The sequence below is a fragment of the Ziziphus jujuba genome, chromosome 2 (assembly GCF_031755915.1).
Source record: "Ziziphus jujuba cultivar Dongzao chromosome 2, ASM3175591v1".
NCBI classification, from domain to species: domain Eukaryota; kingdom Viridiplantae; phylum Streptophyta; class Magnoliopsida; order Rosales; family Rhamnaceae; genus Ziziphus; species Ziziphus jujuba.
This window is the reverse complement of record NC_083380.1, coordinates 14145328-14160717: the sequence shown is the minus strand read 5'-3', so window position 1 is coordinate 14160717 and position 15390 is coordinate 14145328. Positions and strand designations below refer to the sequence as shown.

The 15390-nt window shown below is 35.4% G+C and overlaps 2 protein-coding genes across 2 annotated transcripts; one reads left to right on the top strand and one right to left on the bottom strand.

Annotated features, from left to right (window-relative positions):
- Positions 1-57: 57 nt before the first annotated feature.
- LOC125422430 (pentatricopeptide repeat-containing protein At1g11290, chloroplastic-like) lies at positions 58-3382 on the bottom strand. The gene has a single exon (XM_048474104.2). The coding sequence runs from the start codon at positions 3085-3087 to the stop codon at positions 1732-1734; it is 1356 nt and encodes a 451-aa protein (XP_048330061.2). The 5' UTR covers positions 3088-3382; the 3' UTR covers positions 58-1731.
- A 10873-nt stretch (positions 3383-14255) lies between these two features.
- On the top strand, positions 14256-15390 carry LOC132800730 (loganic acid O-methyltransferase-like). Its single transcript, XM_060814982.1, has 4 exons — positions 14256-14330; positions 14560-14955; positions 15055-15216; positions 15343-15390. The coding sequence occupies exons 1-4, from the start codon at positions 14256-14258 to the stop codon at positions 15388-15390; spliced, it is 681 nt and encodes a 226-aa protein (XP_060670965.1).

Here is a 15390-nt window from a genome sequence, read left to right as displayed (position 1 = left end):
CTAAACACAGAAAAGACAAGGATTCAAATTAGGCCGAATGACAAGTTGGTGTTAAGGGGGCGTTTGGTACGCAGGATAGGTCCGGATCGGACAGGATCAGACAGGATAGGTTCGGATCGGACAGGATCGAATAGTGCAGTACTGTGTTTGGTATAGTTCTGGACTGAATGTTGGACTAGTTGTCCCATGTTTGGTGTAGGATCGGACTGGATTGGATTATTTTATAATTATAGTTTTTATTTTATAATCTTACTTTCAAAAGTGTACAATTTTAATATAATTTTTTTACTACTTCTATTGTACAAATTTCAGCTTATCTATTGAAGGTCATTGCAATTTCTATTTTTCATCCTGCAATTATTTTATTCAGTTTATATTACTATTTCTGACTTCTAATAGATTAACATCATAATACCATTTTTTAGCTCATGGTCAAGCAAGGACTAAAGTCGTATGTATTTTGCCCTTTATTTTTACTGTTAAAGCTTTTGCAATATGTCAAATGCTTAATGAAAATGTTAGTAAGAACAGAATCCCTTGAATAACCCCTCACCCCATCACTTTTTTGTTGTTGTTAATGTTTATGGACTAATAGTGAGCGGCAGGCAAGGCACCTGCTGGATTGGTGTTTGTTCTCTATTTGTATATTCTTTGGTGAACAAAAATATGATTCTTTCAAGTCTTTGTATCTCCTAAAGCAAGTACTTCTAAACTAATCACACTGGCCAATGTAACTTATTTTGTTCTTTATGTCTGTAAACTAAATAACCATTCCACAGAAGTAAAATTTTTATACATACCTTTAGTATATCAAATTCTTTATTCTGGTTTCTTCATCAATCATCCCAAACTGCTAGCCAATCCAATCTCACTTGAGCACTCAATATGACAAATTTCTAGAGTCCAAGGCCATAGCCAAACTTTGCTATTCCCTTCAGCTCCAGTGCTTTAGACCACAGCTACAATACAAGACACACATATGTGGCCAGTCAATGTCTCTCTGGACTTCCAGAACATTGTTCTCGTCTCATATGAGCATGAGACCTGAACCATAGTTTCCACTGGGGTTATCATAATTCCATTTTCTACCAGTGACACTTGCATTCCATGGGGATTTTCTGTACTCAACTTTCCACTAACAATTATTTCATCCTTCAATTTCAAGTGAGATCATATTGATAACAAAATTAGTTCCAAAACAATCATCTAGTAATTGTAAAGATCCAATAGAACTCAATTTTGAAGATCATCTCACTATTGCTGACAATTTAAGATATCAAAGTCTAATGTTTCAAATCGTATAACTTTATTAATTCCATAAACGGTCTTGCATATGGAATCAATTTGGCAATGTGAACAATCTGCGGCAAAGAATTCATGAACAAGACCCTCTAATTCTATAAATGAGCAACCAGGTTGCTTTGGCTTTCCATGGAGAGCCATATCTCTTCTCAACTTATTCACATCTTTCCACCTTGATGCTGAAGCATAGATATTTGACAACAAAATATGCACCCCCGATCTCCTTGGTTCCAATTCCTCTATTTTCTTCATAGCAAACTCTGCCAATTCTATATTCTGGTGAGTCTTACATGCAAAGAGCAGGGATCTCCATATAACTGTGTCAGGTTGAATTGGCATTTCCCTGATAAACTTTCTGCCTCGATTAAAAGATTGGCACGGCCAAGAAGATCAACCATACAACCATAGTGTTCTATGCGAGGAGTGAGCTCAACTTTGAGACATGGCATTGAAATAGACAAAACCCAATTCTACAAATCCACCATGGCTACAAGCCGACAATACTCCCAGAAAAGTGACCTCGTTTGGCATGACATCCCTTGACATTGCCATTTGTGAAAACAAGTGCAAAGCCCTCCTGGACTCCCCATTCAGGGTTAGACCAGTAACCACAGCAGTCCAAGAAATAACATCTCTGTTAGACAATTCATGGAAAATCTGGAGGGCCCTTTCTATATCTCCACATTTTGAGTGCATATCAATCAAAGAAGTCTTCACTGAGAGGCTCATCAAAGAACCCCACCTTTCAGAATAGCTATGCACCCATCTACCATGGCTTAATGCCCCCAAATTCCCGCATGCCAATACAACATTGCCAACTGTTGCCGCATCTGCTTCAACCCCACGTAATTGCATCTCTCTGAACAATTCAATCGCCTCTTTGAATGAATCTGACTGAGCATAACCCACTATCATGGAAATCCAACAGACCACATTTCTGTCAGAAATACCGTTGAAAACTTTTCTCGCATCCTCCATCTTCCCACACTTAGCATACATATCGATCAAAGATGAACCCAAGAAGACATTCAATTCCAGTCCACTTCCTAAAACTAATCCATGGATTTTCCACCCTAAATCAAGAAATCCAATCCTAGCACAAGCAGTCAGAACACCCACAAAAGTCACCTGAGCAGGCCACACCGAACCATCCTCCATCATTTCCACAAACACCTTCAAGGAATCCTCATTGCGCTTGCACTGTAAATACCCAGAAAGGACGCTATTCCAAGACACCACGTCGCGAACAAAAACCGGAAGCAAATTGAAAACTCTTCGAGCTTCCTCCATAAGACCACACAGAGAGTACATGGAAATGAGCCCATTCTGAACGAAGACATCGAGCTCAAATCCAAGTTTGAAGCTCAAGCAATGAAGCTCTTGACCCTTTTGAGGAAACAAGCAACGCCCACAAGCTTTGAGTAGGAAAGGGAAAGAATAGCTGTCGGGAAACAAAGGAGAATCGCGGCGTCGCATGAGATTGTAAGAGAGAGCGATTCTTGAGGTGAAGAGCTCCGAGAATAGGCCTTGAATATGAAATTCCAGGCGAAGATATTTGGGTTCTGTATGTGAAAGAAAAAGGGCCTTAGAGAATGCGAAAGTAGCTTCATCATCATCATCATCATCGGCGTCGGAGTGAGAGTGAAGGAGGAGTTTGCTAGACACAAAGGGGTCGCCGGAGAAATGGCTGGAAACAATGGCAGAACTGAGAATCTGAAGGATATTGCGGCGACTTTTGTGGTGGGATTCAAGCAATGCGATAATGGAGATGTTGAAGTTGCGCATTGCTTTGCTTCATGTTGAGAAAGGCGTGCTGGTAGGAAACATCTTCGAGGTCAAGAATTGTGGCTTCAAACCGAAAAGAAGTGGCGAACGGTCCGGCAGAAGCAACTTTGTGTGAGAGGCTGAAAGGTTGAAAGCATCGAAAGAGGGCAGGACAAAAGTGACCCAGGTGTTTTGGTGGGTCAGCTTTGTCCCCTTCGTTTCGGATAATTTGATTAACGGGATAAGTGTGTCCCGTCCTCCATTTTCCTTCCCAAACACCAGATTGGGACTATAACCCATCCGGTCCTGGCCAGTCCTATGTAACAAACACCCCCTAAGATTTAAGATTAGGATTGGTAGGGCCCAATGGCAATATTGAATAGACCAAAAACTGAAGGAAAAGATTTTTCTTCATCAAAGTACTCTAGTGATAAATAGCTAAGATTCGTTGAATGGAATACTTTTCACATCATGGGTTAGAATTATGTCCATTCTCTTTCAAGTCGAAAATATTATAATCTCAACAAAAGATAATAATAATAATCCAGTGATAAATCTTTCATATCCACAATTTTTAAGTTGAAGGTTGAAGTTATGCCTACTTTTGTAATCCTGACCATAAAATAAAAGGTTGAATAAAATTATCAAAGAGTCAAAATAGATCTAAAAGACAAGCTTTCCATATAGAGAGATGGCAAAACTGGAAGCATTTCCTATGACTGGTGGATCTAGCCTCTATAGCTACACCAGAAACTCTACACTTCAAGTGCACTTTCCTTGCTTATTCATTTCTAAAAAATTGATCTTCTTCACCAAGTTACATTAACTTTAGAAATATGGAGGAAATTAAGCAAAGAATATATTGAAATCCCAATTTGTCTCTTTGTGTCTCATTATTTGGCTGTCCAAATAATTTACACTTTCAGTTCTACTAGAAGTTCAAGTTTTCTATTTAGGATGAGGAAATCTAAATCAACCCACTATTTTGTTTTTCTAGAGAAAAGTTATAGAGTCTACTAAAGAACTAATCAAAAAGGCAATTTTTGAGGAGCTTGAAATCACTAGCGTTTCTTCTTCACACACTTTTCGAGTTGCTGATTTGGGTTGCTCAGTTGGACCAAACACATTTCTGGCAGTGCAAAACATAGTTGATACCGTGAAGCTCAAGTATCCAAACAAAGGATTCTCAACTTCCCAAGATCCAAGCCTTGTTTAACGATCATGTCTCCAATGATTTCAACCAGCTTTTCACATCTCTTCCTCCCCAAAGAACATACATTGCAGTGGGAGCAGTGGGAGTTCCGAGTTCTTTCCACACGGTCACTAGTTTCCCAGATCCTCTTTGCACTTTTTCTACTCTTCGTATGCTTTACAATGGCTATCTAGAGTACCGAAAGAGGTAAAGGACAAGGCATCCCCAGCTTGGAACAAAGGGAGGATCTTTTACTTTCATTCTTCGAACGAAGTTGTGAAATCTTGTTAGTGTAATGTCACTTTTGTTACTGTTATAAGTTGCTTTGTAATAATTAATTATTGTACTTTTATTTTTTGATAAAAACACTGTTGTATTAAGTAGCCAAAGTATGGCTTATCTTTTGACAATATGATTACTGTAGTAGTAGGTGAAAATTATGTGGTTTACTGGTTCTGAAAACTTGTGCTTATATGTTATGTCTAAAATGAACGAGGGTGAAGAACATACCAGTTTAAGCTTCTTTCTCTTTCGTTTTTGCTGTGTTTTTGTTCCAAAAATCCAACAAATGGTATCAGAGCTCTAATGATCTTAGAGGGGCTATGAGTGAAATAGCAAGGAAATACAAGAAACCTTCCTTCTATCTTTCCTTCCTTTTTAAATGGCTTCAACTCATTTTTCTGCTCCATCACCTCCTATATTTTCTGGAGAAAATTATGCCATGTGATCTATAAAAATGAAAGCTTACCTTCAAGCTTTTGACTTGTGGGAAATAGTAGAGACCGAAAGAAATCCTTCCCCTTTGACAACAAATCCCACTATCGCTCAAATAAAGCAACATAGTGAGGAGGTTGCTAAAAAGTTTAAGGCTTTATCTGCCTTACATGCTGGTGTTTCAGAAGTGATGTTCACCAGAATTATGGCTTGCACTACAGCTAAAGAGGTCTAGGATAAGCTAAAAGAAGCGTTCTAGGGAAGTGCAAGAACAAGACAAATGCAAGTTTTGAACTTAAGGAGGGAGTTCGAAACTTTAAGAATGAAGGATTCTGAGTTGATAAAAGACTTTATTGACAGACTTATTAAGGTTGTAAACCAGATCAGAATTCTTAGAGAGGAGCTAGGAGATAGAAGAGTGGTGGAGAAAGTGCTAGTCAACTTACCAGAAAAGTTCGAAGCAAAGATCTCATTCTTGGAGGAGTCAAGAGACCTGAATCAGATTTCTTTGTCAGAGCTTGTTAATGCTTTACAAGCAACTGAACAAAGAAGATCTATAAGACAAGAAGAAACCTCAGAAAGTGCTTTTTTAGAATTACAAAAAGGTAAGGCTCCAACAAACAATAATCAAAGGAAGCATCAAGGTGGAGGAAGTAATGTCAAAGGAAAACATGGTGCTAGTACAAGCAGAGAAGGTGAAAGAAAGAAGTTTATGAAGTGCCCTTATTGCAAAAAGGACAACCATCCTGGAAAATATTGTTGGTTTAGGCTAAATGTTCAATGTAGAATTTGCAAACAACTGGGACATATTGAAAAAGTTTGCAAAAACAAAGGAGGACTAGTGCAACAAGCACACCAAGTACAAGTTGCTGATGAAGCATGGCAAAGTGAGGAAAGGCTGTTTGTTGCTACATGTTATGTAGAAAACGGCAGCAAAGAAGCTTGGTTGGTGGATAGTGGCTGCACTCAACATATGACTCATGATGTTGATCTCTTCAAGACCTTGGATAGAAGCTTTGTTTCAAAAGTGCAAATAGGAAATGGAAATTTTATTCAAGTTCAAGGCAAAGGAGAAGTGGCTGTGGAAACTTCAACAGGTACTAAACTCATTCAAATATGTTATATGTACCTGAAATCAATAAAAGCTTGTTAAGTGTGGGACAAATGCTTGAAAATGGATATTCTTTGAATTTTCAAGATAAGTCTTGCATAATATATTATCAACATGGAAGTAAAATTCTAAATGTTGGAATGAAAGATAAAAGCTTTGTGGTAGAGTGGAACAAGAAGGGAAATAATGTTTTTTATGCCAAAACTAGTGATGAATCTAAGTTGTGGCATAAAATACTTGGTCATTTTAACTATGACTCCTTGAATCTAATGCATGAAAAGAAATTGGTAGAGAATATGCCTGCTGTTAGCAAAAACCTGGAAGTGTGTGAAGTGTGTCAGCTTGGTAAGCAATAAAGGCTGCCATTTTCTTCGAAAGGCGCTTGGAGAGCCTTTGAAAAGCTTCAATTAATTCATAGTGATGTATGTGGACCTATGAGTGAGAATTCTATCAATGGTAGTAAATATTTTCTCACTTTCACAGATGATTTCTCCAGAATGTGTTGGGTACATTTTCTGAAACAAAAATCTGAAGTTGCTGAGATTTTCACCAGCTTTAAAGTCATGGTAGAAAATAAAGCAAAATGTAGCATCAAGGTGATACGATCTGATAATGGGACTGAATATATAGCTCAAAAGTTTGAGTTGCAATGTAAAGAAGCTAGAATTCAACATCAGCTAACCTCTCCCTATACTCCTCAGCAAAATGGGGTTAGTGAGAGGAAGAACAGGACTATAATGGAGATGTGTAGATGCTTGTTGGTTGAGAAACAATTACCAAAGAAGTTTGGGGCAGAAGCAGTAAATACCTCAGTGTATTTGCTAAATAAATTACCAACTAAAGCATTGGAGTTTAAAACTCCATATGAGGCGTGGTATGGGGTCAAGTCTACTGTGGAGCATTTGAAGATATTTAGGAACATTTGTTATACACATGTTCCTGAAATTAAGATAGACAAGTTGGATCAAAAAGCTGATATGGGAATTTTTGTTGGTTACAGTAGCAACACAAAAGGGTATAGAGTATATCATTTGAAAACTAATAAGCTAATTGTTAGTAGGAATGTTAAAATTGATGAAGCTGCTGTTTGGAATTGGGAAAAGAGTGAAGTTCAAGCCTCAGAAAAGAATTTTATCCAAGAACATGACGAGATTCAGGATGAGAATGATTCAAATGATGAAGATGCTGTTAGAATCTGAGGTACAAGATCCTTGACTGATGTATATGAGAAAAGCATCAAAGGTACAAGAACTCTGACTGATGCATCCGAGATAAGCATCCGAGGTCGAGGTACAAGACCTCTAACTGATGCATTCGATATAAGCATCCGAGGTATAAGACCTCTGACTGATGCATCCGAGATAAGCATTCGAGGTCGAGGTACAAGATCTCTGACTGATGCATCCAAGATAAGTATCCGAGGTACAAGACTCTTCACTGATGCATCAGAGAGAAGTGTCCGAGATACAAGACACCTATCTGATATCCGAGATACAAGATCCCTATCAGATGTCCGAGAGATACAAGACCCATGTCCGATGTCCGAGATACAAGACCCCTGTCCGATGTCCGAGATACAAGACTCATGTCCGATGTCCGAGCTATAAGACCTCTGTCCAATGTTCAAAGTAGAAGACTCTTTACTGATGAATATAAAAGATGCAACCTAGCATTGTGTGATCCAATTACTTTCAATGATGCAAATCAATTTGAGACATGGAGAGAGGCCATGAAAACGGAAATCAATATGATAAGCAAAAACAAAACTTGGGAATTGGTGAATAAACCCCAAGGCAAAAAGGCCATTGGAGTGAAATGGGTCTTTAGGACCAAGGTCAATGCTGATGGTACAATAAATAAGCATAAAGCAGGATTGGTAGTTAAAGGTTATGTGCAGCAACCTAGTATTGATTATGGAGATACGTTTGCACCAGTTGCGAGACATGAAACAATCAGATTTCTACTAGCACTTGCCGCTCAAAAGGGCTGGAAAATTTACCATTTAGATATGAAATCTGCATTTCTAAATGGTTACTTGCAGGAAAAAGTATATGTTAAACAACCTAAAGGCTTTATTGTTTAAAGAAAGGAAGACAAGGTTTATAAATTGCATAAGGCTCTTTATGGCTTGAAACAAGCTCCCAGAGCTTGGTATAGCAGAATTGACTCACACCTTATTGGAAAACGAGTTAAAAGGAGTGAGAATGAGCCTACTTTGTACGTGAAGTCAGGTTCAAATGATGAAAAATTGATTGTTTCTCTATATGTTGATGACTTGTTTGTTACAGGAGGAGATTCACAAAGTGTGTTGGAGTTTAAATCTGAAATGCAAAAGGTGTTTGAAATGTCAGATTTATGAGTGATGAACTACTTTCTTGGCATGGAGATATATCAATTTAGTCTGGCATTTTCTTATCCCAAAAGAAGTATGCTGTGGAACTACTCAAAAAGTTTGACATGGAGAAGTGTAATCCAGTTAACACTCCAATGGTTTACAATCAAAAATTTGAACTCGAAGATGGTGCTGCCAAGATTGAAGTTTCAACCTATAGAAGCCTTATTGGAAATTTGCTGTATTTATGTGTTTCTAGACCTGACATTATGTTTTCTGTGAGTTTTCTTTCCAAATTTATGCATGCTCCATCACATATGTATTATTCTGCAGCTAAAAGAGTACTAAGGTACATTAGAGGCACCATAGAATATGGTGTTTGGTTTTTGAAGCAAGAAGAAGGCAAGTTGATGGGCTATGTTGATAGTGATTGGGCTGGAAGCATGGAGGATTCAAAAAGTACTTCAGGGTACTTATTTTCTCTTGGTTCAGATCCTTTTTCATGGAGCTCACAAAAACAGAATTTAGTTGCTCAATCCATAGCTGAAGCTAAATATATTGTTGCTGCAGCTGCTTCAAATCAAGCTTTATGGCTAAGGAAGTTGCTTTTTGATTTAAATGAGAGGCAAGAAGAAGCTACCATTATATACTGTGATAACAAGTATGCAATTCCCACTGCTGAAAATCCAAGTCAACATAGAAGAACAAAGCATATTCCAGTCAATTATCATGCTGTGAGAGAAGCTAAAAGAAATGGTGAAATGAAGCTGGTACATTGCAATTCTAAGGTCCAGCTTGCTGATATTTTGACAAAAGCTTTGCCAAGAAATAGGTTTGAAACATTAAGAAATGATCATAGTGTTTCCAGCAAAAGTGCCAAGGAGGAGTGTTAGTGTAATGTCATTTTTGTTGCTGTCATAAATTGCTTTGTAATGATTAGTTACTATACTTTCATTTTTTGATAAAAACACTATTGTATTAGGTAGCCAAAGTATGACTTGTCTTTTGGCAATATGATTACTGCAGTAGTAGGTGAAAATTAGGTGGTTTACTATTTCTGAAAACTTATGGTTATATGTTATGTCCAAAATGAACGAGGGTGAAGAACACACCAGTTTAAGCTTCTTTCTCTTTCGTTTTTGCTGTGTTTTTGTTCCAAAAATCTAACAAATCTTATGAAGCTCAATATTTCAAGGACATCGAGAGGTTTCTAAATGCTAGAGCACAAGAGATTGTCCATGGAGGGTTGATGGCCATTGTTGTTCCAACTTGCCCCCATGGAACTCCACATTCTGATGTTTTCGTTAACAAGGCTATTGAACTTTTTGGGTGCTGTCTCATTGACATGGCCAGAATGGTAAGGAATGATGACCACTATATCTTATACATATTATGTGTAATTCTTATAACACCAAAAGCAGTTGCTAAAAGGAAGAGAAAGATGACTCTTTTTCGTGTTGTTAATTTGTTGAGACAAGGTGTGACAAGTGAAGACAAAGTTGACACTTCTAACTTATCAACATACAATGTATCTCCCCAAGAAGTCGAAGCACTTGTGAAGTGCAATGGACGTTTCAGCATATAAATAATGGAAAGCCTGCAAAACCAAAAGCAACAACCAGAAGTCTTCTCGTCTACAATGACAGCAATCATGGAGGGAATGATAAAGCAACATTTTGGAGAGGAGATTTATTTGGACAAGCTGTTTGATTTATATTGCAGGAAGCTTGAAGAACTGCTGTCTGCCTTTGAACCTGAGAAAGATATTGCTATATTTGTTTTACTCAAACGCATAGCAACTGATTAGGAAATGTTGATACTGCCGCTAATCTTAGGTTATTTGGTTTAGTAGTACTTGTTTTGCACTATTTGATGAAGAAAAACGAAGAATGCAATGTAATGTTTGATTAGGATTTTAATTATCTTTAAAATGCTGCTGCATATTTATATTAGACCAAAAAGATCAAACCCCGAATCTACAATGGCAAGTGCTTTTGAAGAAACAAAAGTTCCAGTTTCAAAAGCTTTTCTGCAATTGCCTCAATAACAAGTTGTTTGGCAACATTTATAGCTTCTCTCTGCACGAAGCAAAAAATAAAAAATCTGTACTTTCTTACAAAATAAGTTATTCAATTTTCTTTTTGGTAAAATTTTTGGTTTCATAATTTTATTTGTTCTGTTTTTGGTACTGACATATATTGCTTTCTTGAGACTCTCTTATAAAGACTAACTGGTGGAGAAGGAAGTCTAGTTGCTGCTGTCGTTTAGCCTTTTTTTCCAGTCGTTTTAGTCTCTACAGCAGCACACACCAGCACCCTTAAACTCACCGTTTTATGCATTCATTTAATCCTTTTCTTTCTTTCTTTTTTTTTTTTTTTTTTTTTTTTTTAATTACTGAATTTTAGGCTATAACAAGTGTAACACAGTGCGACTTCGTTTGGTCTTTGTTTAGAGTTTTAAACCTGGCCATCTTCTTTGAATGGCACCTGATCTGTTTTTTGCTGATTGTATTCAGTCTTGAAGCTCAACCTTCCGTAATGTAAAGACAACCCTGTTTTCTCCACTTGGTTCTTCGAAATTCTCAAAAGTTTCTAACTGGAATTCCACACTTACTCTGTTTGCTGCATCACTAATTGTGTTACTCTGATAGCTTATGTTGGCAGCTATAAGAAGATTTAACAATACCCACCACACCATGGTCACATAATTATCTGGATTAATATATCATAATTTTATTCAATAGTTCATCAATTAATGAAAAAGATGAGCAGATTATATAGTACTGTTTTGTTGATCACTTATAAAAAATTGCGTAAACACAGGACACATATCTATAGAAGCACAGCAAGTTGTTATGTACCTAGTTTGCTGCATTGCGTTTAAGAAAGACAAGAAATGTAAGTGCTTTCGCTGGCTTAAAAAATGAAGGGATTCTCTTCAATTTTCTTCCTAAAAGAGTCAAACAGAACATATAAGATTTCTTCACCGAAATGCTGCTTGAACATCCACTCCATGCCAGATCTTATGTAAGATGTCTAGTCTTCACCAAGTTACATTAACTTTAGAAAATATGGAGGAAATTAAGCAAAGAATATATTGAAATCCCAATTTGTCTCTTTGTTTCTCATTATTTGGCTGTCCAAATAATTTACACTTTCATTTCTAGGAGTTAATTTTTTTAACCATCTCTAAGATTATATACATATACTTACACATGAACCATCATCATGACCTTTATATCAAGTTTTAAAGGAAACTAAAAGCTGATAAAAGGATGTCATGGTAATTTTCTACCACGAAAGTCCTGACTTGAAAGTTCATATATATATATATATATATATAAAATAAAATAGACATTTTTTGGTGATTGCAATAAACATAGACGTGATGTGTAGAGTTCTTGGCATAACTATCGAGACCATATCCACTTTTCATTGGATATGCTTCCTGCAGAATCCCTGTTTCCTCTGCTGCCATCTCTCTTTCTCCTTTTTCTTTCTCGGCCGTAAGTTTATTTGTACAGGATGATTCGGTAAAACGCTATTTACTTATGCTGACCAAAAATTCGATAAACTAGTCAAGAAAATAACAAAGCAAATTAAATATTCTTTGTCATTTGTGATACATCAAGGAGGAGTTTTTCAGTACACATGGTGTATTTGCTGATTCGGTACGCATAACCATTTAAAAAATGCCATGTGTATTGTTGAGTACATATCAAAAACAAATTTCCAAATCGTATTAGTCTTTCATACAATTAGTTTTCACTTTTTTACCTCCATCTTTTTCTTTGTTCTATAGATTATACACTTTATCCTGGACATAAATTATTAGCTCCGCTATCAACGGCTTTTTTTTCAACTTTGTTGGTAATTCTCTAATATATGTGAAATCATCTAATAAATTATGCCATTGAGATAATAAAATAACGTTGACTAAGAAATAATGAGATCCAGGCTAATTTGAATTATTTGGATTTTCTTAATATGGAAACTATAACGAATGCTTCAGCTTAATTAGGCTCATTTGTTTTCCTCAAGTCAACATCAATCATGATCATGTCCTTGTTTTCCATTTTTTAAAATTTTTTTATTCACTATTTAATGGAGATAATATGGAGTGTATCATTGGAAGTTTGACAAGATTAATAACTATTTACTAAAAATAGAAAGACAAGATTAATAACTTTGTCTTTCATTATTACTTTTTTTTTCTTTGTTAATCTTCAAATGCTAAATTTACTCACTAATAGCCTTTTTTTTTTTTTGTTTTTTTTGGTTCAGACTATAGACCTATGTGTCTTCACTAGCAGTGGTAATTATAAAAGGATGGAGTTTACCAGATCTCATTTATAATATATATATATATACACACACACATATAGGGAAGGTTCTTGAAACGAAATATTTAATAAAGTCAATTTTTTTATTTTTTATTTGTAAGTATCATATTGGCAATTTTTTTATTTTCTGACAAATATCATATTAGCTCTTGATTAGGCGTGTCTAATGATTTGTTTAATAATGATATCATCTAGTTTTCCATTGCTTATGCATGCCGAATATTTATACAAGAGTCAATCAAAATCAATTTATCAAATATATTGGGTCATAAAACTATTCTTGTATCTATTTATGACCGATAATATATTGATATGATAAATCATATGAACATTGTTATTAATATTTTAATATTTAAAATGAAGGAATTTAAATTTAGATCAATGTCCAAGAAAATACAAGGGCCATCTTAAATAATGATTTAAAATAAAAATTTGATTGAGAACGTGACAACCGCGATGTGAATATATGTCTCGTTAAGAAAGACGAGGTTTATGAAAAGATCAAATAACATATGAAAATAACATTGTTCCACGATGATGTTCGTTTGAGGGCTCGAATGACGAATAGATTTATGAACCCAAGGTGTTTCCAATCATGGAGGCCCATGTTAGCCTCTGACAATTTAAAGAGGGCAAAGATAGGGATTCAAATTAGACAAATGACAAGTTGGTGTTTAGATTTCACGTGAGGATTGATAAGGGCAAATGGCAATACTGAATAGACCAAGCAATGAAGGAAAAGATTTTTCTTCATTATAATAGTCCAGTAATAAGCAACTCAGATGGGTTTATTGGAAGACTTTTCACATCGTTTAATCATCTTCCATTCTCTTTAAAATAGAGAAATATTGTAATCTAAAATCATCATCATCATCATCATCATCATCATAATAATAATAATAATTTTTAAATTAATCGCATGGTTGGTTTATATAATAAATATAGAAATAAAATTTTTATTCCATAGATTTTTTTTATTTTTTAATTCTATATTTGATAAATTTTTGAATTTAACAATAATTATTCTATAGGAATAAATATACCTTGATTTGAAAGGATAGTAATTTCTTTTTAAAACTTTTAAATTTTTATTCTAATATTTTAATGTGAATAAATTTTAAAATATTTTTATTATATTTAGATTTATATTGATTATTACATGCTAAAAATATATAAAAATATAAAAAAATTAATTTTTAATTAATTTCTATCAAATTTGAAATATTTTTTAAAAAATAAAATATTTATAAAAGCTAAATTTTGATTTTAAGTTAATATTTTTACAATATATAAATAAAAATTATCAATTATTTTTTTCATTATCCATTCTTATGAATAATTAATTATATTTTAAAAGAATAGTTATTCCGTATACCAATAGCATAAAGGTTTGAGTTATGCCTCCTTTCATTGCGTAATCCTGACCACAAAATAAAAAGTTGAATAAAATGTGAAAGAACCACAACAGATCTAAAAGACAAGCTTTCCATATAGAGTGATGGCAAAACTGGAAGCATTTCCTATGACTGGTGGATCTGGCCGCTATAGATACACCAGAAACTCTACCCTTCAGGTGCATTTTCCTTGCTTATTCATTTCTAAAAAATTGATCTTCTACACCAAGTTATATTAACTTTAGAAAATATGGAGGAAAATTAAACAAAAGAGTATATTGAAATCCGAATTAGTCTCTTTTTCTCATTATTTGTCTGTCCATATAATTTACACTTTTACTTCTAGAAGTTCAAATTTTCTAGTTAGGATGAGGAAATCTGAATCAACTCACTATTTTGTTTTTCTAGAGAAAAGTTATAGAGTCTACTAAAGAACTAATCAAAAAGGCAATTTTTGAGGAGCTCGAAATCACTAGCTTTTCTTCTTCAAACACCTTTCGAGTTGCTGATTTGGGTTGCTCAGTTGGACCAAACACATTTCTAGCAGTGCCAAACATACTTGATGCCGTGAAGCTCAAGTATGAAAACAAAGGACTCGTATCTCAACTTCCCGAGTTCCAAGTCTTGTTTAACGATCATGTCTCCAACGATTTCAACCGGCTTTTCACATCTCTTCCTTCCGAAAGAGCATACTTCGCAGTGGGAGTCCCGGGTTCTTTCCACGGTCGCTTGTTTCCCAGATCCTCTCTCCACTTTGTCTACTCTTCGTATGCTTTGCACTGGATATCTAGAGTACCGAAAGAGGTGTAGGGCAAGGCATCTCCAGCTTGGAACAAAGGGAGGATCTCTTACTCTTATTCTTCAAACGAAGTTGTGAAATCTTATGAAGCTTAATATGTCAAGGACATCGGGAGGTTTCTAAATGCTAGAGCACAAGAGATTGTCCATGGAGGGTTGATGGCCATTGTTGTTCCAGCTTGCCCCAGTGGAACTCCACATGCTGATGTCTTCATTAACAAGGCTATTGAACTTCTTGGGTGCTGCCTCATTGACATGGTTAGAATGGTAAGGAATGATCACCACTATATCTATATCTTATATATATTATGTGTAATTCTTATAACACCAAAAGCAGTTGCTAAAAGGAAGAGAAGGATGACTCTTTTTTGTGTTGTTAATTTGTTGAGACAGGGTGTGACAAGTGAAGACAAAGTTGACACTTTTAACTTATCAACATAA

Excerpts from the sequence above, each read along its gene's own strand:
- LOC132800730 (XM_060814982.1), top strand. The coding sequence starts at position 14,256 with ATGGCAAAACTGGAAGCATTTCCTATGACTGGTGGATCTGGCCGCTAT. Across the intron at positions 14,331-14,559 it reads CCAGAAACTCTACCCTTCAG|AGAAAAGTTATAGAGTCTAC; the intron begins GTGCATTTTCCT and ends TTGTTTTTCTAG. Across the intron at positions 14,956-15,054 it reads TATCTAGAGTACCGAAAGAG|GACATCGGGAGGTTTCTAAA; the intron begins GTGTAGGGCAAG and ends TAATATGTCAAG.
- LOC125422430 (XM_048474104.2), bottom strand. The coding sequence starts at position 3,087 with ATGCGCAACTTCAACATCTCCATTATCGCATTGCTTGAATCCCACCAC.